The sequence below is a fragment of the Cnephaeus nilssonii genome, assembly GCF_951640355.1.
Source record: "Cnephaeus nilssonii genome assembly, chromosome: 10".
Classification (NCBI taxonomy): Eukaryota; Metazoa; Chordata; class Mammalia; order Chiroptera; family Vespertilionidae; genus Cnephaeus; species Cnephaeus nilssonii.
This window is the reverse complement of record NC_137081.1, coordinates 40,958,613-40,984,504: the sequence shown is the minus strand read 5'-3', so window position 1 is coordinate 40,984,504 and position 25,892 is coordinate 40,958,613. Positions and strand designations below refer to the sequence as shown.

The following is a 25,892-nucleotide window of genomic DNA, read 5'->3' as shown; positions in this document are numbered from 1 at the left end:
GATTTTGAAAATGCAAGTCAAGAGAATACAAACAACAAGGTCGGGATGCGGGTGGTGGTGGTGGAGGGGATGGAATTAGGACATTAGCATGGAAGTGGAGGTACTGGAAGGTTCCCCCTTGCCCTCAGGAAAGGACATAGAAAAGGTCTGTAAAGATAACAGAGAAAGAGTAATGCGGAGGCGGGGGGACAGGAGGGCCCTCTGGGGAGACAGCGTGAAGAGGTTGGCTGCAGGGGACGGCGCAGGGGGAGCTCAAGTTCTGAAGGCGGAGGCAGAGGTTTCAGAGAGCAAACATGGGAAGGGGAGGTCTGATGGGGTCCCCCTCGGGGTGATCCCAGCAGCTGTCTGCTGTGGAGCAGACACAGCAAACCCATAATCCTGGCCTCACATTCCCAGGAATAGTCAACAGCGCTGGAGTAGGAATAAGACAGCAGAAAGTCCTAGATGGCTGAGGTGGGGACGGCAGAAGGCAGGGGACGGTATGACACAGAGAGAAACAGAGTCTCGCCAGCTGGCGTGGCTGCAATTGGTGGTTAAAATGTGCTACATAAAAATGAAGGTTTGCGGCTATTTCTTCTAAACAACCGGGAAGAAGTCGTGTGAAAAGTCTAGAACAGACTCCTTATTCCCACCACCAAAATGGTTCCCATTGGTTTTCTAGCTACAATACCTGTTGTCTCTAAAGAAAAGCAACAGTGAACTCTGCTTTCCTTTATCCTGTGTAACTGTTTTCTGAGATTCAAACACCGCCGCCCCCTCTTTCCCCACCAACTTGCACACCCGCCTTCTCTGGAAAAAGATGAGGTCATGGGTTGCTGAAGCTGAACCAATTTGAATATCATTTTCTAATTCTGAATGCAAATTTATGGAGAGGAGAGAAAAATATAATACATTAGAAGACAAAAAGACATTGTCTATCTTTTCTCCAATTATTCAACTAATCTCTTACTGTTTGAGTGTGAGCTAAGATTTGTTGCTTTAAAAATCATTTGCATGCTCTTTGCACTGTCAGGAAAGCAAAGCTAAATCTTCAAATAATGAAGAAACACAAACAAGAGCTTTCTCTTACCGAAATATATCACGATGGGGTTTGATGTTCCAATCGTATTCTCCTTTACTGACAAGTTCAAAGAATTCAGTTCTCCTCCTGCACAAAATCAAATGAAGAAAGAAAAACACACACCTGGAATGAAATTTCTCAGTCTGTGGGTGACATAATCACATTTATGGGAAAATATAAGACCACCCGAACCAAGTAACTTAATATTTGAAATCATGAGGCTAAAGCACTATCAAAATAAATCACTTCTTAAAAAATGTTGAGGCTTCAAGAAAAAAGCCACCATCATTTCTGACTGTATTTACAACAGAGAAGATTATTGAGCCATAAAACTGAAAACATTTAGGATTACTTGCTGGAAGCCCTTGCGGCACCGAAAGTCGGAGAAGAAAGGCAAGGACAAATGAAAAGCAGGGACAATGTTGCAATGTTCTTGTGTCATTCAACATAGAACCGAGCTGTATGATGACCCAAGATAAGCTCCGCTCCCTGGTAGTAAATTCGGGATGAATACTTTTTTCTAGGTAAGAAAATAACTATTTCAGCACTTTAGTGTTTAAACACATGAGCTACGGAGTGAAAAATAACTACGTTTAAGCAATGGGTCCAGGCACCTACTTGCTGTGCAACTTTGGGAAGTCACTCAAACCTTCTCAACTTCAATTTCCCAACCTCTAACATGGGGATTAGGTTTGCTAACTCGAAGTTATTGTGAGGATAACATGAGATGACATGCAAAGCCCTTAGCACAGTGTCAGCACATTTTAAGTGCTGGACACACACACACACACACACACACACACACACACAGAGAGAGAGAGAGAGACAGAGAGAGAGAGAGAGAGACAGAGAGAGAGAGAGAGAGACAGAGAGAAAGACAGATACACATTTGGGGATATATAGATATGTAAAAGACAAGGGGAAATACTCCACAGTTGTGAAAATAAGGGGGATTTATTTCTATTTTCACAACTTTAATCCAGTTAGATGACTTCATTATTTTTATAGTGAGAAGGAAAAAAAAAGAAACAACACGTCATTTTAAGCCTTTAAGAATTATTTCCTATGGTTTCAACTTCTTGGATCTTCCTAATGAGAGACTATTTAAAGGATCCTGACATACCATTTCCCAAAGTACATCCCACAAAATACCAGTCTTAGGAGGTACTCCATCTAAAGGTACTCCCAGCCAAGTGGGGTTTGGCTTTCTTATCAGTAAAGAATAATATTAATAGGATTTACATTGTTAAAGTTGGTGGGAAGATTAAATGAAATTATTTATGTAAAACACTTCATAGGGTACCTGGCACACAGTAGGTGCTCATAAGGATTAACTAGTATTATGCTCAGAAGTGTTCAGTTCACTGGCCCAGTGTTTTGCAGCTGGTGAGCAGTGGAGCTGGGCTACAAACAGCCTGTTAGAATAGCAGCTGTCCCAAGCAACTAAGATATGTCCCAGGTGTCCTGGGAGAACAGAGCAAGCCACTCAGCTCAGCTTGAAAAATCATAGATCATGGAAGGCTTTCTGAAGAAGCTTGTCACCATCCCTGTCATCATTGTACCTGGGTGTCATTTCTATCCTATGAGTTATTCTAAAAATCCCCAGAATGCTAGTTCCAAGAGGACAAGGATTTGACCCACGTTTGCTCCCTCCCAGATCCCCGGTGCCTACAACAGTGCCTGACATGCAGGAGGTTAGTAAATGTTTGTTGAATTGATCCATGAATGAAAAAGATAATCTCATAATGCTATTCACATAAAAACGTAACTTTCAGCTACCAGTTTCACCTCGATTCTAATTGTTCTGGGTCTTCACAGTTGCCATTTGGAGAGATTGAAATAAGAAAACAATATAAAATCTATCCAAGAAAAGCCCTGTCAGATTCTTGAAGACTAGATTTTAACTTGAACTCATTATGTGGACAACATAACGAGTTCTAGGAAATTTAAGAACACCGTTGTCTGACCTTCCTTCCGCTGAGTATTGTTATGTCTACTGAGAGCATGTTAGAGGTATGAGACATGACATTTTCGATGCAAAGTGGAGGCATAGCCACCTAGGTGGCTAACTCAATACAAAAAATATATTTTAAAAATACAAATCTATGACATGCCAACCAAACAGAACCGTAAGAATAAATTCCCCAATGATGGAAAGTCTAATAGCTAGAGTTGCTGGTGTGAAAGTCTTAAATCAACTGAACCCCAAATCAGTCCATAGACTTTCCATCACATTATAACAAAGCTAGATTTTATTGACAAAAGGGAATATCCACTATCCCTAGAGGATGGTGGAGAGAGGAGGGCAGGAAGAATTTCTTGCATAGGGCACAGAAGAATGTGGCATACTAATTTTATCCCCCCCCCCCCCCCCCCCGACAAACTATGCAATTTCTTAAGAGGCTCTATTCATTCTGGCATCTCAAGGTTTGGCTATGACCTCATATGAGAATAGGAGACTTTCTACACACCATAGTTTTATCAAGATGAAGATGGGAAAAGTCCAGTCATTGGTGGAACCATGTACATCATACATCTGATAATATATTTGGTCATATAAGTGACAAATAGATGCTTTAAAGTTTAAACCAAAGTGCATTTAAAATTTTTTTTAAGTTTTTGAAAATTAACGTCTTGAAAGACGGAGATGGGGTCCATCATTTTCATAAGGCAAAAGGTTTTTTGAAGTGATGATATGCAAAGGTCACATAACAATATATGCCTCCCTCTCTCTCTCTCTCTCTCTCTCTCTCTCTCTCTCCCCACAAACACACACACACACACACACACACACACATACATACACACACGCGCGCGCGTGCATATGTGTAAAACTGCTGGGTCATAGAATGATTTATTTTCTATATTTAACTTGAGTTTTCATTATTATAGATTGCTAGAGGTATACAGGGTAGGGCAAAAGTAGGTTTATAGTTGTTTAGTATGTGAAACTGAGTTTATTCTTGTATTATTATTTATTAATTATTATGTTATTTTCTATATGAACAACTTGTAAACCTACTTTTGTCCCACCCTGTATGAAACCTTTGAGAACAATTTACTGTAACTCTGTCATTTTGCAGGTGAGGAAACTCAAGGTGAAGAAAGACGAAGCTGAATTGCTCAGGGTTCCAGGGAAGTTGTGGGAAGATCTAGGTAGATTCCAGGTCCCCAGCCTCCCAGACAGCCTTGCATGTTGAGAGGATATGGAAAGCAGTGGCTGAGTCCCTTCTTGAGATGCCATGGCACCATGGACTGCCGTACTAGTATCCAGTCCCATGGCAGGCATCACACAAGGGGATGCTCCAAAGAAGAGCTGCAGATGGCCCAGGCCAGCTTGGGTCCATGGCTCCAGGTGGTTTATTTCTGAACTCCTCCTTAGTGACAATCATTACAAAACAACAATGTGAAATTCACTGTGCTTTTAAAAAATGAATTTGCCCACAAAGCCTTTTAGCATCAACATGTGTGTGTGTGTGTGTGTGTGTGTGTGTGTGTGTATAGATTTTTACAGAGTCAACAGCATGACCATATGTGTCCACAATCCTATCTAATAAAAGAGTAATATGCAAATTAACCATCACTCTGCGACAAAGATGGTGGCACCCATAGCGGCTGGGGCGGGATGCTGGTGGCATCACCCTGGCAATGCGAGCCCAGCAGGCAAGTGTGGCCCACAGGCAGCACCCAGCAGGGCCTGCTTGCCCATCGCCTCAGTGTGGAGCAGGCAGGCCCCGCAGAGAGCAGAGAACCACAGGGAGTGGGCCTAAGCCGTCAGTAGGACATCCCCTGAGGGCTCCCAGATTGAAGAGGGTGCAGGTTGGGCTGAGGCCTGCCCCCCACCCCCCCATGCACGAATTTTGTGCACCAGCCCTCTAGTATTATATATAAGATTCCCTGGATCTGGACTCCTCTGCCACAGGGACCAATATCATTACCTTCTCAAGTACAATCCTGAGAACCTTGTTTTTCAGGGACAATGGCAAATACCTCAGCTAGTGAAAAGCAGCTTACTGGAAAATCTCATTTATAATCAGATATCTTTTTATTAGGCTTTTATCCTGCTCTTGACATACGTTCCACTCAGAAAAATATAGCAGCCTTTACAAAAGCATCATTTGAACAGAACTGCTAAAATTACCCTCAAATATAATTGTAAAGTTTGGTTTCCAGTCACCCATCACTACATTGAAAATCTTTCTGGTTTGTAATTTATCTGCAAGGCACCCTTTGTTGGTAAGGTAAGAAATCACCATTCCTGTGTATATATTTTTTGGTAAATTTATATATTACATATTCTTTCCCTATTTATCTAACTGAATCTACCAAGAGTCTAAGAGCCCAGGAAAGTTAGGAGAGGTGGAAAGTCATGATTGTGACTCTCCTGAAAGTCCAGCCCCAGGGTCATCAGGCAGGGAAGGCAGGAGTGTGTGTGGGCAGCTGGGTGGGTGCAGGGGAGGAGCTGGGTGTTGTTCTCTCAGTGTTCTCACAGCTCATTCAACAGGCAAGGGTACATCTGCAAATGCAGATTCTGAGAGATTTGGGACTTTGGATGTAAAAGCACTGATGAAGAGTAAATTAATATGCAGATGTTAACTCCAGTAATTATGACTAAAGAAACAAAGGTCATATATTTAATTTGGAAAATGAATTATGTTCCTGCTTAAGTAGTCTGATAATACAAGGACTAGCTAAGAATGAAATGACCTGTCTGATGCTGTGCTGATGTTGACAACACAAATAAAATTGGCAAAATGCAGGAAATGGAAAGACTAGAGTGACTTTGAATGTTAAAAATGGCAGAAGAGTAGACAATACAAGGACCTAACCATCAGTTCCGTTAAACCATAATCACCAGGTGGAAGTGGTTTAGGGTGTTGCTAGATGGCACATGCCCCAGTGGCCCCTGCATTTACTTTGGCTGCAGCACTTGTCATGCTTTGGTGTTTCTGTTTTTCTCTCTTCCCCACTGGGTTCTGAGTCCCTAAAGGTAAGAAACATGCCTTTTCTACCTCTGCATCCCCAGCAGCTAGCACAGAACCTGGCATAAAGGAGGCATAATAAGTGTTAGTGGATAAATTTCTCACTTTTTTATACAGTTGCAATATTAGGTGGATGGGGATGTGGGCATGACTATATGTAAAATTGCTTTGAAATGCATCAAGAAGTACCAAAATATTTCTTCCATCAACCTGCCATAGGGCCTGCTGTGCTAGTAGATTAATTTATCAGACTCTGTTAGAAAATAAGAATGTTTGGAAAAGAGCAATGGGTTAAGCCCTACAAGTCAAAACACCTCACTATCCATTAATCTAGTCTCTTCCTTTTCAATATGGCGGCTAGTTGAGTGCAGACAACTGTGGAAGTCGATGACACTGAACATAGTGGGCTCTTAATAAACATTTGTTGAATGAATTAATATTCCTGTCTGCATAGGAGTAGAAACATTTATTGAATTCTTATTATATTTTAAAAAATAAATTGTTTATTTTAAACAATGGTCAAACGATGACTCCTAGCAATCCTAGATGAGTTAGTACATTTTGCTGTCATTATCAGATGCTTTTGAGAAATGCAACTTATTGCATCCCTTTAGGCTGGTTTAGAAACCAGTAGGCTGAGCATTTTCCATAATTGCTGATGAATGTTTGTAGAATACAAAGGGAAATAAAAAATCATTTTTTAAGTCTGATTAATTAGAAAGCCAACCAAAAAGGCATGGGGCACCCATTTGATTTATAAAATTTGAATTATTAGGTAATTCTCAGTTTAACAAGTGGTGTGAGGCAATGTGGCCTGGAGATTGAGCATAGACAACTTGAGGACTTCGGAAAAAGGCTTACCCTCTCTAAGACTCGGTATCCTTATCTATGGGATGGGGATAACAATATCGACCTTATAGTTGATCTGAGAATTCAATCTCCAAAAAAAGTTTATATTTTGAGAACATGTTATGTCAGGCAGTGTGTCAGATAGGTTTTGGGGTTCCGAGAGTGAGATGTCTGCGTTCGTGGAGCTCCCATTCGAGTGGTGATATGGGGAGATACCTAGAGCAGAGCTGGGCACAGAGCAGGCACCTGGCAGATGTGAGAGACACTGTGATGTGATCACACCCTGTTGGGGGGTGATGCTAAACTATAATTGCTACCTGACGGCAACACCCCCGAGGACTGTATTAGAGCTAAATAATTTTCAACTTCTGATGCCCCGGCTTACCTCCATGCAAGAAGGAGCCTCTAATTGCAGTCTCAGCCCCACCAGTCAGGCTCCTGAGCAACTGGAACCTGGAGCCTGGTCCCTGCCCCCCAATCTGCTGGTTAGTCTGCAGTTAGTTGAATTGCTATGGCTTGCTACCCAGTGTGCTTGGAACTGACCTTGGACATGGGCATACTCAATTTACTGCTGCCTTCAATGTCTGAGTGTTCCCAGGATTAGCCTCAGTTTCCCCTTTAGTGCTCTTAAACTAACAATCCTATAAGTGCAGAGAGAATGGCAGAGTAGTTCAAACATTTTGGAGCCCAACTACTTGGCATCACTCTCAGCTTTATTATGTAATATTGTGAGCAATTTATTGAATCTCTCCAAACCTCAGTTTCCTCAGGTGTATTTGAGCTCAAACATAGTACCTAATCTTATGGGACTGCTCTAAATATTAAATGGGATAATGTGTATATAAAGCCCCCAAGTAAGCATTCAGGAAGTATTGTTTTTATTAGTGTGAAAGCTGTGCAAGTTGCATAGGTCATCTTCGTTAACTTCCATGCAAATAGTACAGGGCTTTGTGATTTCCCGTTGACATTTTAACTCATGTAATTTTGGATCTCTCTCTTTGCAGACCTCAAGTGTCATCTATAATTATATAAATTTTATTTAGCTTCTGGCTCAATGGGTCTTTTCTTTATAAGGTATTTTAAATTATCAAAGTTATCAAATTTAAATTATTTAAATATTAATTGTTTAGATTATTTAAATCTTACTTATTTAAATTATCAAGTTATCTTTCAAATAGGTGATCTCCTTTGACCATCACAAGGACCCTAGGGGATTGGTGTGGGTGAGGTGCCTATCCCCATTCTGCTGACGAGAAAATGAGGCAAAGGGAGATTGAGTGACCCTCAAAGTCACATGGCTGCATACTGATAAGGTATATCTAATTCTTGCTTGGGATGCTGGAATTACTATTTAAATATCAAAGCCTTGTTCACTGCAAGGACTTGGAAATAGACACAGAAATCAATTTTAGAAAATCATTCAGCAGAAACTGGAGAAAGTTTTAGTGAGTTGGAAAATCAGGCTGAAGAATTAACCCCCAGATTTAGGTGGTGAGACTTAGAAATTCACACTGAGGTTTTTTGTTTTGTTTTGTTTTTTAAACTAGTGAATTCTGCTTTTATCTGTCACTTATAGGAGAGAATCCTGAGGACACCTAAAACCATTAGAAATTAAAGTTACAGGGTTTTGTGGTTATTTTTAAGGAGGTCCCACGTTTCCAGGAACCTTACGTTTTTCCCTGTGGGCGCATCACAGGAGATCCTGCGCCTAGGAATGAGTCCTACACCCCTCTCCAAAGGCCTGGCCCTTCCTCTAGCCAGCTTTCCCCTTCCTAGGGGAGGAAAGCAGTGTGTTTCCTCTGTGGTTGACCTCTACTGTGTCCTGACTTTTGATTTGCGTAGCCAGGGCAGAAGAGCCAGTGCTGATCCAGACTTCCTCTGGGGCTGCCTCGCATCCTCCTGGCCCACCTTTCTCAGCCTTTGCTGCCTCAACCAGCCAGTGCCCAGCTCCCGGCTCACCGGCCCTGCCTAGCATGCTTTCTGTGCTGTCGCTGCTCTGACTCCCCCTGTGGGACTGGATGCTGTAGGCATCCCCAGCCTTCAGGCACCGATGTCCGGAACTGGTGTGGGAATTAACGACCATGGAATAACCTTGGCTGATGGAACGTGGAGGCTGGTGGATAATTTTGAGGTGCAGCATAGGGTCAAGCCTGGTTGAGCACAGTGATGACCAACAAGGGTCTGTGTCCTTACAATAGCTTTCCTACGTGCCGTTTTACTGTCCCAGGCCCCTACTCCTATTTCTGATGTCACCTCTAAAACGAACCTGCCCGCCTGCAAGCCCTTGTCTGTGCTTTGGAAGAGGGCACGGGGAACTCAGGCTGCCTCTCAGAGTAAACCAATTAATGTACAGCTGGGAAGGTCAATATTGCCGTGGAATTTAGCCCCAATTCAAATGACAAGTCTTTCTTGATTTTTTAATTAGAGGATGAATATAGCGATTGTGGAAAAAACCCTAACAGAGGAGGCTTTTTCCTGTCTCTGACACTTGCAAGATTTTGTGTAATTTTTAGCAAAGTGTGGGTTCCAATTTAGCCACTAATTATATATGACCCAAACTATACTCTTTAACATTTTCGGACTCAGTACGTGATGTACAAGAAAAAGATGACTTAGATTACATCATCTCTAACATCCCTTCCAGCCCCACACTATATAATCGTGAAATAAAAGCAGCCGGGTGGCTGTTTGTAGTAGTTGCTTCCCCCTCATTAACCCTAGGGATTGTTTTGGCTAAAAAATATGGCAACACCTTAATGCAACTTTAGACAGGCAAGTGAATCAGCCTCCTGAAGGTCCAGATTAGGGAATGAACAGCTATTCAGAACCTCGGAAAACAATAATGGTGACAAAAAGAGAGCTAGCGGCTTCCTTGGGAGTCAGCAGACATTAGCAGTGGCTGCAGCATTAAGATAAGAGCAGAGTAATGAGAAAACGAGTTGCAGCCACTTCCTTGACTGCATTCCAGCGGTCACTTGGTGATTCGTCACATGGCTAACAGGGCTTGATAAATGGACTCCAACTGTTGAGGTTTTTTTCTCCCTTAGAAATTACTTGGAAACTTGGCTTGGGAAAATGCTCCTACTTTGAGGAAAATAACATAAAATCTTACAAGTGTCAGAGACAGGAAAGAAAAATATTAAAGGGATACAAGCTTCGATAAATTCCAAATCAAAATGCATCCATTCAGAAAAAGAGGGAAGATCATGATAGTTAAGTCAAACATGAAAGCCACTAAACATGCAAAATAAATAGGCTATAAAGCAAATGAGGCTATAGATGTAGCCATTTATAAAATATACAAGACATTTACAAGACATAAGACAGATAACATAGGTATTATCTCCATTTTACACATGGAAAAAAAAGGCTCAGAGAGGTATATCATTCATCCGATGACACACAGCTAGGTAGTGGTAGAGCTGGGATTAAAATGTATATTTATTAAAGTAATACATGCACATAGTTAACAAATCAAACATTCCTAAAAAGCATTACAGTTGAACCCTGAATAACGCTAGGGTTAGGGGTGCCAACCCCACACAGTTGAAAATTTGCATCTAAGTTTTAACTTTCCAAATACTTCCATCACTCCTTGGAGAATTGGTTCCAGACCCCTCAGATACCAAAATCTGCAGAGGCTCAAGTTTCTTATATAAAATGGTGTTGAACAATGTATATAGTCAGCCCTCTGCATCTGCAGAGTCCCAACAGAGGACTGAAAATACTGTTTTAGATCCACGGCTGGTTGAATATGGGGATGTGAAACCCACATATGCAAAGGGCTGACTGTATTTATTGAAAAAAATCTGTATAAGTGGACCTGCACAGTTCAAACCTGTGTCGTTCACGGGTAAACCGTATAATAAAATAAAGCAGTATTTTCAATAATTTTGCTTTATTATTCTTTGATTGTATTTCCCAATGCTATCATTTGATTTTTTACTTTGGCAATTATGTTTTTAATTTCCAAGAGCTCTGTCTTCTTCTATGGTTGTTCCTATTGTCTTTTTTAAAGCACCCTATTCTTGTTTCATGGATGTAATATCTTGGCTCCCTAAGGATATTAACGATAGTTTTTTGTTTTCTTCCTCTCCTTGTTTTCTCTGATTCTACTTTTTTGTTGGTTGTTTTAGCCTCTGTGTTTCATATCAATGTTGTGTGATCCTTGTTATCCTTTTGTGTGTAATAGCAAAACATTAAAAGATTGAGCTGGAGTTGCGTGTGTCCCATGCATACATTGCATGGGACATACTTATACTAAAAATTGTTCATTTGTTTATCCAAAATGCAAATTTATCTGGACTTCTTGAATTTCCATTTGCTAAATCTGACAACCCTGAGTGTGCAGCTTATAGACTTCTAGCTTCTGGTGACTGGACTAGGGGTGTGGGCTTTGAATGCAGAGACTCCTTCCATTCTGCGCCATCCCTTCTTCTGAGCTTTGCATCTCATTTCCCCACTCCAGAGCTCTTTCTTACATTTCTCCAGAGAATAATCCTTTGGCTTCTGCAAGGGTAGGGGAAAGGAAGTTATCAACTATGCTGGTGGAAGACTTCGTGGGCGCTGGGTGTTCTGTAAACTGACCTTCTAGTAATCACCTTGTCTTAAGCTCTAAGTGTCAAATCCACTTTTCATGGTGCCTTTGTCTCTAAGCCCCCAGTGAGGTTCTGCAGGGCCAATGGGCTTGCTTCTCAGAGCTGTCTTCCTCCGTGGGTCCTACTTTTCACTTCTACTCTGCTCAATCAGTTACCATTCATCAGCTGGCCTTCTGTTTCCACAAATGTGTTGACATCTATCAGTTATTGTATGCCCCCCTGTCTTTTTCCCTTGCAGATTTGTCCCCCTTTTTCCTTTTAAGTTCATTTACCAATTCAGTAAAATTTCAGGAGGGAGAAGACATAGACACTTGGGCTCAATACACCAGGTTTAATTAGAATGCCAGAATGAAATTTAAATCCAGACCAGTAATTCTAAAGCCTTTACTCTTTCCACTATTTCCATGTAATAACACTTTCAGCAGGAGCCAACAATAAAAATGTGTGGCATACACTGTCAGTTGTCTACTCTAGTTCCTCTCCTCCCTTTCTTTCTTAGTTATAGAAGTCCTAGTTTTTAGTGGAACAGTGATTACAGTCATGTGCTGCTAAACAACAGCGATCCCTCTCAGAAATGTGTCACTAGGCAATTTCATCGTCGTGTGAACATCACAGAGTGCACTTACACAAACCTAGGTGGCATAGCCCACTACATACCTAGACTATATGGTATACCAGTTGTATATGCCATCTGATGTTGACCAAAATGTTGTTGTGCAGCACAGGACTGTACCAGAATTAAGGCTTCCTTTCCAACCTTCCTTCAACCTAGGTATGGCCAAATGACTAAATTCTGACCAATGAAATGTAAGTGCAAGTGTTCTGGGGAGTTTCCAGAAAACTCTCTTAAAAGATAACTTGCATCACTTTTTGGCCCTTTTTTTCTTCACTCCTTCCTTTTTTTGCTAGCTGGGAGGTGGGTGGACATTGAGTAGCTATATTGGACTAAGGTAGAAATTATGTGTTGAAAGTGGCAGCACAGAAAGACAAAAGTAGCCTGGGTCCCTGGTGACTTAATGTAGTTACTCTACCAACTACAGATTGTTTATCTCCAGTCTTCTTCTGCGTGACAGAGAAGAAAGCCACTGTTATTTTGTGTTATTTTTTTGGTCCCTTATAAATGAATCTAATACTAACCGATATAATGCCAAAGTGCAGTAAGATTACAGAGGGAGTGACATAAGATTCCTGGAAAAGGTGGTAGAAGAGATGAACCTTAAAGGGTATTTCAGCCAGATGGGGAACTAGAGGGATAAGATTCCATGTAGGAACAGTAATATGATTGGGGCACAAGGGGCACTGCATAGGTGTTTTAAAGGGTAACATGTAGATCGGTACTGCTGGTCAAGGAAGACAAATCATGTAGGAGAGAAGTGGAATAAAAGAATGAAAAAAAAAAGGTTGGGGGCAGATTATGGAAGGGCTTGAAATTCAAACCAAGTTTAAAGGTTACTTTGAAAGCAATGAAGCCCCTAAAAGCTTTTGCAACAGAAGTTAGAGGTACATGTCGAGGGTTAGACTGAAGAATTTCAGTCTTCTATAATATAAAGGTATTATAGAGATGCAACCATGGGAGTGAATCTAAATAGAGAAAGAAGAACATGGGTTCAAGAACTCATCCAAAGGAGTAAGGAGAAAAGAAACTTAGGAAGGATCCAGAAAAAGGGAGAGAAAGGAAGCTGGATATTGGGGGAAGAAAAGAGAGTAGAAATTGTCAACGAGAAGTCAGCAAATCTTCAGATTTCTCTAAGAAGTTAGAATATATTAGAAATGAGTAAAGGACATTGAATTTGGGGACAAGGAAGTCTTTGGTGACTTCTGAAAGTCTAATTTTGATAGAATGTAGAGGTGAACACTACTCTTTAAGGTAAAACGGGTGTTAGGAAAACAAAGGTACAAATGTGCTCCATTTATTTTACAAGGTAGGCATTAAAAGAAATGTAAAATGAAAAGCAATTAAGATCTCCATGGGGTAAGTGAAATAATTTTTGAAGGAAGGAAAGTTGTTTGGTCTTTAAGAAAAAACTGTGTACATCAGCAAAGGAAGATATTTCCAGGCTTCCGAAAGAGGTGGTGGTACCTGTTAGAGCAGGTCTTAGAGGAAATGAGAGGGATGGAATTTCCAGCTCAGGTGGAGGTCTAAAACTGAAAAAAAAAAGGGGGGGGGGGGGCGGGCAGCTTTTCTAAGAAAGATTTAGAGGAGAGACAAGGAATGAAGGCTTGGAATTCTAGTCAACTTTCCAGCAACAAACCTTTTTTATTAGCATCAGCAATGCCATTTTACATCTGAAGAGAAATAATAGTCTAAAATAGAAGTCATAGTCTTTAAAATAAAAATGACCATCACTTAGTTTCAGAGTCAAGAGTTCCACACAAGGATCATAAAAAATAAAGAAAGCTCTAAATCTTGTGGTGGTAGCCCTGATTTTCTTATCTTACACACATCACCTTAATAAAGTTTATTTAGATGAGGGAAAAACAAAGCAAAAAGTTTAGCTCATTTACACATTGCTAGAACAACAGGCAACCTCCAAATTGCACCTGGAAATTAATTACAGGATGAAACTTTAGATATCCATTTGTCAAATAGACCAAATGCCGATACCTACTCAAAGTACAGCGTGAGGTCTGTTGCCAATATTGACTGCTTCAAAAGCTGCATGAGGTCACTATAATCCTTGGAGGACAGATTAGCAAAGATGTTGTGACCCTGTAATGAGAAAGTAAAAAGTCACAAAAAATCCCCATTAAATATGAGTTTTTGATTGCATGTTTTTCCTATATATATTAAATATATATTGCATATTTTTTCTATATATATTAAATATATATAGGGAAAACATGACAAACCATTTTTTAAAAAGCTTAATGAAATTTTGCACAAATACAAACATAGTCCCTGGCAAATATAGCAAAGTCAGAAAGTGCAGTCATTTTTGAGAAGGACTACCAAGGGACACTTTGTTATGTCTAGTCTTAAAGAGCAAACTCTGAAAAATGTTGACCTTGTCTTACTATTGGGTGTATTTGTGCTAACAACTCTATTTGACTACCCATTTCCTATGGAATTACTGAATGTAGAAGTTAACAAAACATTTGGGAATCTTTATGACCCTAAAATAAATACTAATTTCACTAATTAAAACTCAAGTTGGCATTTTGGAAGTACTTGCTATGTCAACAAATGCCTTTAAGGAGGAGAAAAAACATTAGGCCAGAGGTTCTTAACTGGGGGTGATTTGAGCAATGGGGATGTCTGGCAATATTCAGAGATTTTTTTTTTTTTTTTAATTTCTTTATTGATTAAGGTGTCACATATTTGTCCTCATCCTCCCCTTCCCATCCCACACCCCTCCCCTTGGATGCCCCAACCCTCTGTTGAATTTAAGCATTGGTTAGGCTCATATGCATGCACACAAGACCTTTGGTTGATCTCTCCCCCCTCCCCCCACCCTCCCCTATCCTCCCTCTGAGGCCCGATAGTCCGATCGATGCCTCCTTGTTTCTGGTTCTGTTCTTGTTCATCAGTCTATGTTGTTCATCATTTCCCCTAGATGAGCGAAATCATGTGTCACTATAGATATACTTATAAGAATTGAATGTGTGACGAGCAATAATAGTTATGCTGACAGGCAAATGAATCAGTCTGTAGTGAGTTTCTTTCTGGACCAACAGTTCTTTTGAGACCCAATATCAATGTCCACCGGTTCCCTATGAGTACATGTCGGCACTGACCCCTCAGCTCTGGATGGTGGACAAATGGTGGTAATGCAGGTCCGACTCCCTCTGGTTTGGTCTCGGCTGGACCCAGGGGCACTGCTTCACCCGGATCCAGGGGCCCACGGCCTCACCTGGACCCGGGGCCAGGCTCACCCGGATCCAGGGGCCCGCGGCCTCGCCCGGACCCGGGGCCCAGGGCTCACCCGGATCCAGGGGCCCGCGGCCTCGCCCGGACCCGGGGCCCAGGGCTCACCCGGATCCAGGGGCCCGCGGCCTCGCCCGGACCCGGGGCCCAGGGCTCACCCGGATCCAGGGGCCCGCGGCCTCGCCCGGACCCGGGGCCCAGGGCTCACCCGGATCCAGGGGCAGAGATATTTTTGATTGTCATACTGGTGATGGGTGCTACTGGCATCTAGTAGGGCGAGGCCAGGGATGCTGCTAAAGGTCCTACAAGGCACAATTTGGCCTGAATAGCAACGATGAATGGGGCCCAACATGCCAGAGCAGCTGAAGTTGAGAAACCCTGTGTTAAACCGTGAAGATCATCTTGATGAAGCATGTGGCAGATTAAATTCAGTACATACTTCCTGAGCAGTTAGAATGTATACGATATTGTTCTCAGCATAGTTCTTGATACTGTAAAGATGACTTTCACCTAGGAAAATGTGAAAACACACCTGTATCTCCATACCTTTGAAAAGAACACTTCATCAAAACGTGTTTTAGCTACACTGGCAGCTGTACAATGGTTTTAGTGAAGTGGAAAATCCTTTTGTAAAGTGACAGACAATCCACTTAATTTGCTTTGAAAGTCAGGACTTCTCATTTATCAGGTTTTCTTAGCATGAAGTACGAACTCATGAACACAGGGCCCGGGAACGGGACCAGTCGGATACCTAGCGTGGAGAACCAGAAGATGGTGCAGAAGGAGGGGGTGAAATGACTGCCGAAGAATAAACTGTTTCCCAATGAGAAGTAAATTAATTATTTCTGGGAACCAGAATATCAATTAGTAAATTACCGCCTACCAGGCACCAGATGAAAATCTGCTTCCCCGAGTTAATTTATCTCCTTGGGTGAACCCACCACTTGGTAAAGACTACAGTATATTGGTTCCTCATGGGACCAGGTCCAATATTATTAATAATTTTCAAATGAACTCTTCCAGACCCTTAATTCAGCCATTAGGAAGAAGACAAATAACTAAAGGAATGCCATACCATAATTCTGCCCTGGTTTCTCTGCCCGAGCCTTGCCCTGTGGATCAATCACGGGCTGGTATACTGGGGCCTGAGAAACCCTGATTGGAAGCTACCGACAAGTAGTGCCTGGGATTCAGCCACACGTCTAGCATCTCCCGGTGAAAGAAGTACAGACACTACTCATTTTATTGTGCTTTGCTTCATTGTGCTTTACAGATGCTGCATTTTTTAATAAACTGAAGGCAAGATCCTCCACCAGCAAAACTATTATGACTCTCTTTATTGTCATGGTCTGGGAGTGAACCCATGATATCGCCGAGGTCTGCCTGCATAGCTGTTAGGAGCAAGTCACAATAAAACTAATGTGAAGTCCAGGAGAAAGCTGGTCTGAATTTGAAGATCTTGATTATTTTGTGAGAGTGCATTTTACCACTTTTAAAGGACTTATAGTAACTAAGCCAGTTGTTTACAGCTAACTGAGTGACAAAGCTAGCCAGATCAGCTTTAATACTGATAAAAAACATGAATTTGCAATCAGTGTATTGTTTATATGCAAATTGGCTTCTTCTAGTGCCTCAAGAGTTTGATCCTGGAAATAGATTTGTGTCCTTGAAATACTGCTTCCATTTTGTTTAGGCACAGGGGTGGGGAATGCTGGGCCTGGGGGCCATATAAGGCCTGCAAAATCATTTGGTCTGGCCCTGTCAAGGCATTAGGGGAGAGTTAATTAAATGTTTGACCAAATATAGCAGGCTAATTTTTAAGTTGATAATTTTGTATAGTCCGCAAATGATGCTATAAAAATCCAAACGGCCCTTGGCAGAAAAAGGTTCCCCACCCCTGGTTTAGGGAGAAGGGTGGTATTGATAGAAAGAGAAGCAAGTGGAGGAAGAAAGGTCTGGGGTACTTTTGCCTGTCCACCTATCTGCTCTGTCCTTTGCATTTAGGAAGTGGGTGATGATGACATCTGCAGTTCTGCCCTTCTGAGGTCAGGACTGGAGGGGCTGGGGGAGCCGGGGGCGGGGCCTGCATGTACCAGTTATGCTCACTACATAATAATGTTATTATTCTGGTCCTTCATAGAGAAGTCTTGAGTGAAGGGTAGCCAAGGTATTTTATTTGTCTGAAGACAAATTCTGTATTAGTGGAATTTGTTTCCCCAAACAAACAAACAAATGATTTCTCAAGAAAACTTTGATATCCTGTGTATAATCCCTGTTATGACAAAGGTGGGAGTGCCTGGGATTTGAGGTATAGCCCATCCTATTACTAGTGCAGAAAAGACGGCCTGAACCCAAGTTCCTCCTGTCCCTGCCTTCCTTTGCCACAGCACTCGGCTAAAACATGGCTTTCATAGGGCAATTCCTGAGCCACACATGCCTGATGCTGGTTTCTGTCAGAGTTACTGAGAGCCTAACTGTGTTGCTTCCTTCCCAGCTGAAGAGAGGTCTTCCCCAGCGGTTGGCCTGCCCCCAGCCACACTGCCCACTCTCTTTATGGGGTCGAATGAGACCTTCATGATGTCACAAAAGACATGCTTTCCCAAGGTAGGCTGGAGGAAACCTCCATATTTAATGATGCTATTCCAGCCACACACACACACACACACACACACACACACACACACACACACACACACACAGTCTGTACGCCTGCAGAAAACAGAATAGATCCTTCCCTGGCGATTTCAAGTTCATGCCGCCTCAGCCAGAGTTAGGAGTGGTTTTCCTTTTCTCCGTGGGAGCTAAAAGGAGAAAAGCACTTCCAAGTCCTGCCATCCTGTGTCTCAAATGTAACTGCGATTCTCACTTTCAGACTGATCCCACCAGCAACTTTAAGTGTTTATTTTATGTAGATACCTCAGTTGTGCTAATAGAGTATAACTTTATCATCCTGTTTCCACCTTCTTTTAATGGGGCTGTGAGTTTCACACAATGAGAAGGGTGGGCCACTCACTACTTGGATCAAGTCGCTGTGTGTGGGTTTCTGTAGCCCTAAGGAAGGTAAGCAAGTTGGAGGCCATCTCCTCTGCTAAGTGAATGGGAAATGCTTCCAAACCAAGAATGAATCCCAAATGAATCAGCTCAGGAAGAATTTGAACTCGTTCCTTGGTCAGGCATCTAACTGAATAAAAAAAGCCACACAAAAGGGTCTAATAGTTTGACTTAAAAATCTGTTCCACTTCTCTGCGTACACCTGTGGCATTACAGAGAGAGGTCGGAGGCGTGGTTTCATTGATTTTCCATCAAGGGGAGAAGCAGAATGTTAAGGGCCGTACCTCACTCTGAAGGATCATCACTGCGTGGTTAAAATGGTGGTGCTCTAAGGTGGCGGAGGTTCCATAGAGTTGGGCCAGGGCAGAGCCGCTCCTGAAAGAGGACAGAAGGGTCAGTGACCTGTCAATAGTTCCCCATACCAGCTCTTTGGATCAAACTGTTTTCCTGCTTTGACACAAAGGACCATGAGCAGATAGATTCACAGGTAACTGCTTGTTAGTTCACTAATCTATTAAGTAAACCTTTCAGGAACCTTCTCTGTGTTAGCCTAAATGCTGTGGATGATACAAAATGTGAATAAGACAGAGTCTATGACTCTAAGATATTTACAGACTAGTAAGGGAGATGAGAAGTGGTCATAAGGAAAATAAGGCATATAGCACACAACAGAAATACCACAGAGGTATTCTAGGTTTAAGCAAAGTGCTTTGGGTGCTCTGAGAACAAGAGGCATAATTTCTGGCTCTGGGGATGAGAGTAGACTTCATGAACTAAATCTTACACAGCTTCTGAGTGTCAGAACAATCGTCTATACCAAATGTATTTGACTCTCCATGGGAAAAGACCTTGTGAATATTTTGCCTTTATTTAATCTACTTTATGTGTACAGTTGATAAGCTTATATTGTGGTTTTCCAGCCCATAGTTATGCTATGGTATTTCAGTGTAGAAATATGGAAAGTTCCCTGGATTTAGAGTCAGGTCAGTTACTTGGTCACGTGAAGATGCAGTTTCTTTGTCTCTAACTATATGGTAATACTATCTACCTCACCTGTGAGAGTGCATTTATGAGAATACAATTAAATACTTGAAAGTACCTACAGTGCCTGGCATGTAATAGATCATAGTCTATATTAATTATTAGTTAATAATTAAAACACAAAGATATTTCCATTGTAAATATATAAAATGTTAATTGATACTTGGAAGGATTTTTTTTAATTACCTTTAAATTTTGCTTAGGTAGAACAACCCATTCCTCAATAGTTTCAATTTGACAAAGTGTTCATTTAAATGCTCAAGTGTGTTCATTTCCAATTCTTTTGGAGTAGGATTTAGAGCATCTTTAAGAGTCAAGAGAGCTCCAGAGAATCCTAGGGTTTAAAGCAAAGTCATGGGATTTGGTTGAGGACCCATCCAGGTCCTTGTGTTTACTGCAAGGAGATCAGACATTGAAAGGGCAATTTGGCCTTAACTTGAAAACACTGGAGATTGATGGCTCACCATCTTCTCTGCTAGTGAAAGGAGCAAAGAGTGCATCCAAGTGCAACATGAAAGATTTTGGTCATAAGCTGCCCTCCACCTCCAGTGTGAAGCAGTCCAAGATCATGATCAGTTCAGGAGCCCTTGGAAAGACTCAGTGCTAACCACATGTTGGAAAAAAAGCAGCAGTTAAATACTGTAGGGATTATTATGAATAGGGTTTCTCAAGAGGATGCTAGATTTTAAAGAGGTGGAGGTTTGGGTTACTTCTTTAAATCTTACCTTAATCTATATCCTATATAATAAAAACCTAATATGCAAATCGACCAAATGGCAGAATGACTGGTCAGCGGAGGCCGGTGAGCGGGTGGCACTAGGCGAGCCAAGGTGGGTGCCAGCCAAGGTGGGTGCCAGCCCCTCAGCGGGCAGAGGGAGGGGATGGTGATCAGGGGAGGGGGGACGGTGGCAACTGGCTGCACAGAGAGGCGATGGGGGGTGGGGCCGGTTCCCTGATAGGCTTGCTTGTTGCCTCCCGCAGAGGGAAGCCAGACTGTGGCTTAGGCCGTCAGTTGGACATCCCTCAGGGCTCCCGGACTGTGAGAGGGCACAGGCTGGGCTGAGGGAACCCTCCAGGTGCAAGAATTTTCATGCACTGAGCCTCTAGTTATTTAATAAATGAACATGTTAGGCTAATCTTAATAATCAGTGACTAAAAATGTTAGATATTATTTTTTAACATAGATTTCATTTTTATGAAAATACATTTTTCAAAAAGCACAATGTATTGTGTCTTGGCTATATTTTCATTAGCCTATGAAATTCTAGAATGCTTCATATTTACATGTGGTATGCATATGCTTGGCATGGAACAGGTGTTTAAAATATTAACTGCTTGGTTAATAAGCTTGCAGTGGTATGTCTCAAGTTATAGTTAAAATCGGAAGGATGATCATGATAAGTGTGTTAACATATTTTACAATAATGTTATTAACAATAATAGCTATCATGAGTAATTTCCTATCATGCACTAGGCAACAGATTAACAACTTAATACATTATTTTATCTGGTCCTGAAAACAACCGTGAAATAGTATTGTCTTTTCACTTTACAGATGAGGAAACCAAGGCTCAGAGAAGTTATGCTACTTTTCCAAGGTCACAGGGCTAGTAAGTACAAGTTCTGGATTAGCATCCACGTTTTTAAGCTTCTTCTCTTTAGATAATGAGAAAGCTGATTGTAACTTATACATTTCTGATATTCGATTCTCAATTTTTGTCAAGCTGGTTGTTATCAATGAAAGAATATTGCCAAATTTAATTCAGAATTCTATTAGGATAACTACTAACCGCAGACTCAGATTCCTATGATTCGTTTCTAATGATCTGCCATCCCTGGATGTGCCTTTACTGATAGCAGCCATTGATGTAAAGTAGGGTCAAGATGCAGTATATTGTCTCTCCCTTCATCACATTGGTTTAGCAGAATCCACACAAAGTTAAAGCAATTAGAAGATCCTAAATCACTTTATATTTTCTTTTTTACAGTATGAGTAGGCTGTTTCCTCCTTTAACTAGGAAACAGCTTATAACAAATACACTGGTGCCTCCCATGCTGCACCTCTCCCTCTGCCCAGATCCGCATGGTTTCTGAACAGCTGCATTTCATCAGAAGGACTCTCAGGGTGTTTGTGCAGGTGCAGCCTTTGACTTCTGTGGTTTGAGCATATTCATCCTCAGATTCTCTCTTTGTTCTCTTTCCTAATTCCATTTTACACTTCCCAGCCTCACAAAATACTGGGTTAATCACAAAAATGTGTAGATTTTGCAATCGAACCAGACTAATGCTATGGAAATGCTATGAAGACACTGTGATTCATTCGTTCATTCATTCACTCATCAACAAGTTTTGATGATAGCTATGATGCCAGACTGCAGGCATGTGGAATACAAAGGTAAGCAAGACATGGCTGTTGCCCTCAGGGAGCTCACAATCCCCTAGAATTGTGTAGGACATTTTCTCTGACCAGACTTACACTAACAACGCTCACCTTCCTGGAAGCAAAATGTCATCTTCAGATTACAAACACATACGCTGTGAACCTTGTAGGATGGCGAGGGTGAAGCGCACAGTCATAAAACTTGGTATTAGTGGCAAAAAAAAATACGAAATGTATCTTTAGGATAAACCTTATTAAAAATATTCTACAAAATATCAGTTATTTGGAATCTTAAATGGCATTATGGGCAGGAATTAAAAAGGACCCATGGTCAAATGCATTTGGAAAATGCATTTGACCATGGGTCACAGTAAAAGTTAAACTGTTTCTTCATTGTAAGATTTCCCAGAATGTAAGAACAAGCATTGTGGTTCTGCAGGAGAGGAACATAATATGCAGCATTAAACAATCTTACTTGATCATAAAATCAGTTTTTTAAAGGAGGCCATGTCTTTCATGTAATATACTTTGTGTAAAGGTACACTTCTACTTTTTCATATAAATATTGGGGGGAAAAACAGTCCAAATCAATCACATATGAAAAAAATGGACTTCAACTCCACACCTCATTTTTATTGTCTGTGGTAAGTATATCCATTGTATAAATAGCTTTGGGTCACACATGCCTTAATAGTGAATACACTATATATATTTATGTATATATTTATGCAGGGTGTGTGGAGAGAGGAGGAGAGAAGGAGAGATGAAGAGAAGAATCTCCAAATTCCAGTACTTACTCATGATGTTCATTACTGACTAGGCCATCCCAACACACCAAAGTTTTTCCATTTTGGACAGGAGAAACTTACTGAAAAGGAAAGTCAAAGTAAAGCATTCTGTCCCTACAGGCATTCAAGCACTTTGCACAGGCACCAAAAACAGCATGCGAAAGGAGGTGTACCTTCAGATTTGCATATGATTTGAAAAAGAGGCTTAACGGAAGTGTGCAGCCACGGCTTATAGAAAACTTAAAAAAGGAAAACTATGAAAGGTAATTAGGAAAGTGAGAATTGTTGGGAGGTGGTGAGGAATGGGATTAGGCTGTCATGGCAGATTAATGTGCCCCAGTATTTCACTTCTGGGACCTGGCCGAAAGCGACAAGATGGGTTTTCATTCCCAAGAAATGAGTATAAGAGATTATGCTAGAAATGAACAGAAGTCTCCTAGGAGAATATACTACAAAGCTGCTCGGTGCTGATATTTAATCATCAGGGGCAGCTGTAATAGAGAGGGGGATGAGTGGGAAACGCTGTCCCTGGAGAAAACAGGAGAGAGGTGTTAACAGAGCAATTTCAAAGCACTGTGGTATTGCTGCCCTCTCTACCTATTGATCATTCATGGCACGTACTTTAATACTTAAAAATTAAGAATAAAATATGAAAATGCAAAGGTTCATTTATCAGAAAGGCTAAGAGAATAAATTATACTCTGCTATAACCAACTTTTTATTGTAGAAGCATTTTGCATTTTATATAGTAATTTGTCCCTTGCTAAATGTCTCCTGTTTTTTTACAGCCTTATATATGGGGAAAAAAAGGTAGCATATACTTTGCTTTACATAATAATTGGTGCATTTAAATTATATTTCCAAATCACTTGAAAGGTTGAAGTTCGACTGTGAATACTTTAAGGGAAGGGACAGTTTGTTACACTTCTTTATTTCTCTCACAATGCCTAGCACAGTGCCTTGCACATACAAAACACTCAATTATTGGGGAATAAAGAAGGGAATGAGGATGTAGATTTCTTCCTAGGGATTTTCTAAACAATGGCAAACACACTTAGTGAATAAATCTTATTCTAATCAATAAAAAGATAGTTCCTTCACTGTGTTGTAAAAGGTCTCTGTCAGCATTCATTGTCAAGAGAAATTTTAACTGAGGTTGGGTGGTGGTGGCATTCCGTGTCCCAAGTTCAAAAGTGACTCCAGATGATAGGGGCAGGGCTGATGGATATCCCATCTCCTAATCATCTTGAGGAAACACATCAGATTATCTCAGAAGAGGCAGATTTGATGATATGGTATGAGGATGCAAAAATAAATTAAAAAATAAAATTGCGTTCTAGTACCAGCAACTTACTATCTATCTAATATTTTTGAAAACTGTTTAATCTTTCACAAGTAACCTAAGATCTGGGTATGTCTATTTCCATTTTTATAAATGAAGGTGTTTAAAAACATGACTACCAAGGTCTAGTTCAGTTCTATGACTTTATAGCTCCATGTCTTAATTTTCTGGATGTCAAATATATTTAAGTTTTCCAGAGCTCACGTATATATGTCAAGTCAGCCAAGAAGCTAGAAGCCCAAAGGCCCAAAATAAATATCACTGAGTCATGAGGGAGTATGATGTGGTGTTTAAAGAATGGCTTTTGGAATCAGATAGCCCAGGTCTAAATACCACTCTACCGCATTCTGGATGTATGAATTTGTCCAAGTTACTTAACTTTCCTGAGGCTCAGTTCCTCCCATAATGTGGAGACAAAAATACCTACCCTAACCAGGATGTGGGAGAGCACTTGAGAGAGTCAACAAGAAGTAAATTGTAGTTCTTTTCGTTGTCTCAGGGACTGTTAGTTGCAAAGAACAGAAATAAATCAGAACCAGCTTCCCTAAAAAAAAAGTTTGATTAAATGATACCAGGAACTCTGAGGGAGTCTAATTATCACAAGTATGGCTGGGTTTCCTGGAAATAGGAGTGGAGACGTGCTCTTTCTCTGTTTCTCTAGAGTTATGCAATCTCTTATTTCTGCTTCTCTCTGAATATCTAGTTTCTTTCCTTCTCTCTGCACATTTCTCTTATCTGCTTGGCATGGGGTCATTGTAGCTCTCCCAAAATGGCAGCCTCAGTTCCCAAGTCTGCAGCTTGGATGTCAACAGTAACTGAGCAATATCATGGTAATTCAACTCCAAATTCCTGAGAGATAAAATATGATTAAGTGGGTTTTAATTAGGGGTATACTGTTGGTCCAAAGAGCCGAGAGGTCAACTATCAAGAAGGTCTGCCTCTCAGTGTGATAGACAGGCTCTCTCAAGGAGAGGAGAGGGCCAGTGGTATCTGGGTACAAATATTGTATACTTGACTCTTAAAAGAACTCACAGGGTGCTCATTCTTGTTTTATAGAGACAATTATAACACATATATCTTTTCTTTATGCAGAAATGGCAGAATGGCAGGGGACTAGAGAAAGGATGCAAGAGGAAGATACAATGATGTCATTGCCTAAAAGAGAAAGACATCCTAAAAATATAATGAAATGCAGATACAGAAATCTAAACATAAGGAATTGTAAGTATACGATGAAAGTATATCCAGTTGACACTTCAGTAGACTCTAGGGATTGAGGAAGTGAAGGTAACATCAAACCTATGACTATAAAAACTGTGTTTATAATAATCTTTAAAAAGTTATACTTATTTAAAAGTCAGAAAACTTTATTGAAAAGCTATAGTAAGATAGTTTAAATCTTATCCATTCATGCACCCATCATTCATTCATTCATGCAGCAAACATTCATTGTATGTTTATTATGCTCCTGGTATTTGTTTTACATCATGAGAACTCAAGGAGTAGGGGAAACATGCCTGTTAATCAGCAATTAAAATAGAGTGAGAGGCACACTTTTAAAAAGCACAACTTGGGCATTATGTGGGCACAGAAAGTTGACAAGGGGAAGTTGCAGCAGGGATAGAACCCTGGGTAGTGCTTGCAGGGGAAAGGAGAAGATGGGCATCCCAGGCAGGAATACTGGGGAGCAGGGGGAAGTGAAATAGTTGGACCCTATTGAGCACTTGAAGTTGCCCCTTGGGTCTGGAGCATAGATGTGTGGGTGCAGGTGGGGTGGAAGGAGTGGGTGCTGGGCTAGAGAAATGGACAGGAGCCTGATTGAAAAGGGCCTTAAAGGGCTAAATGAAGAAATTTGAACACTATCCTAAAGCCAAGGAGGCTGGTGAATGACTTTTAAGCAGGAGAGTGGGCTGAGCTTTGAGAATTACAAAGATTA

At 41.0% G+C, this 25,892-nt stretch overlaps 1 protein-coding gene across 1 annotated transcript in view; it reads right to left on the bottom strand.

Moving 5' to 3' along the window:
- PDE11A (phosphodiesterase 11A) overlaps positions 1–25,892 on the bottom strand; it is a gene marked incomplete at both ends in the record, with an annotated part of 280,406 nt that overhangs the window by 41,965 nt on the left and 212,549 nt on the right. Inside the window, 3 exons of the mRNA XM_079783142.1 lie at positions 1,070–1,147; positions 14,099–14,199; positions 18,690–18,780. Of these exons, the coding sequence (XP_079639268.1) occupies positions 1,070–1,147; positions 14,099–14,199; positions 18,690–18,780 (270 nt within the window). The remainder of the gene's footprint in view (positions 1–1,069; positions 1,148–14,098; positions 14,200–18,689; positions 18,781–25,892) is intronic.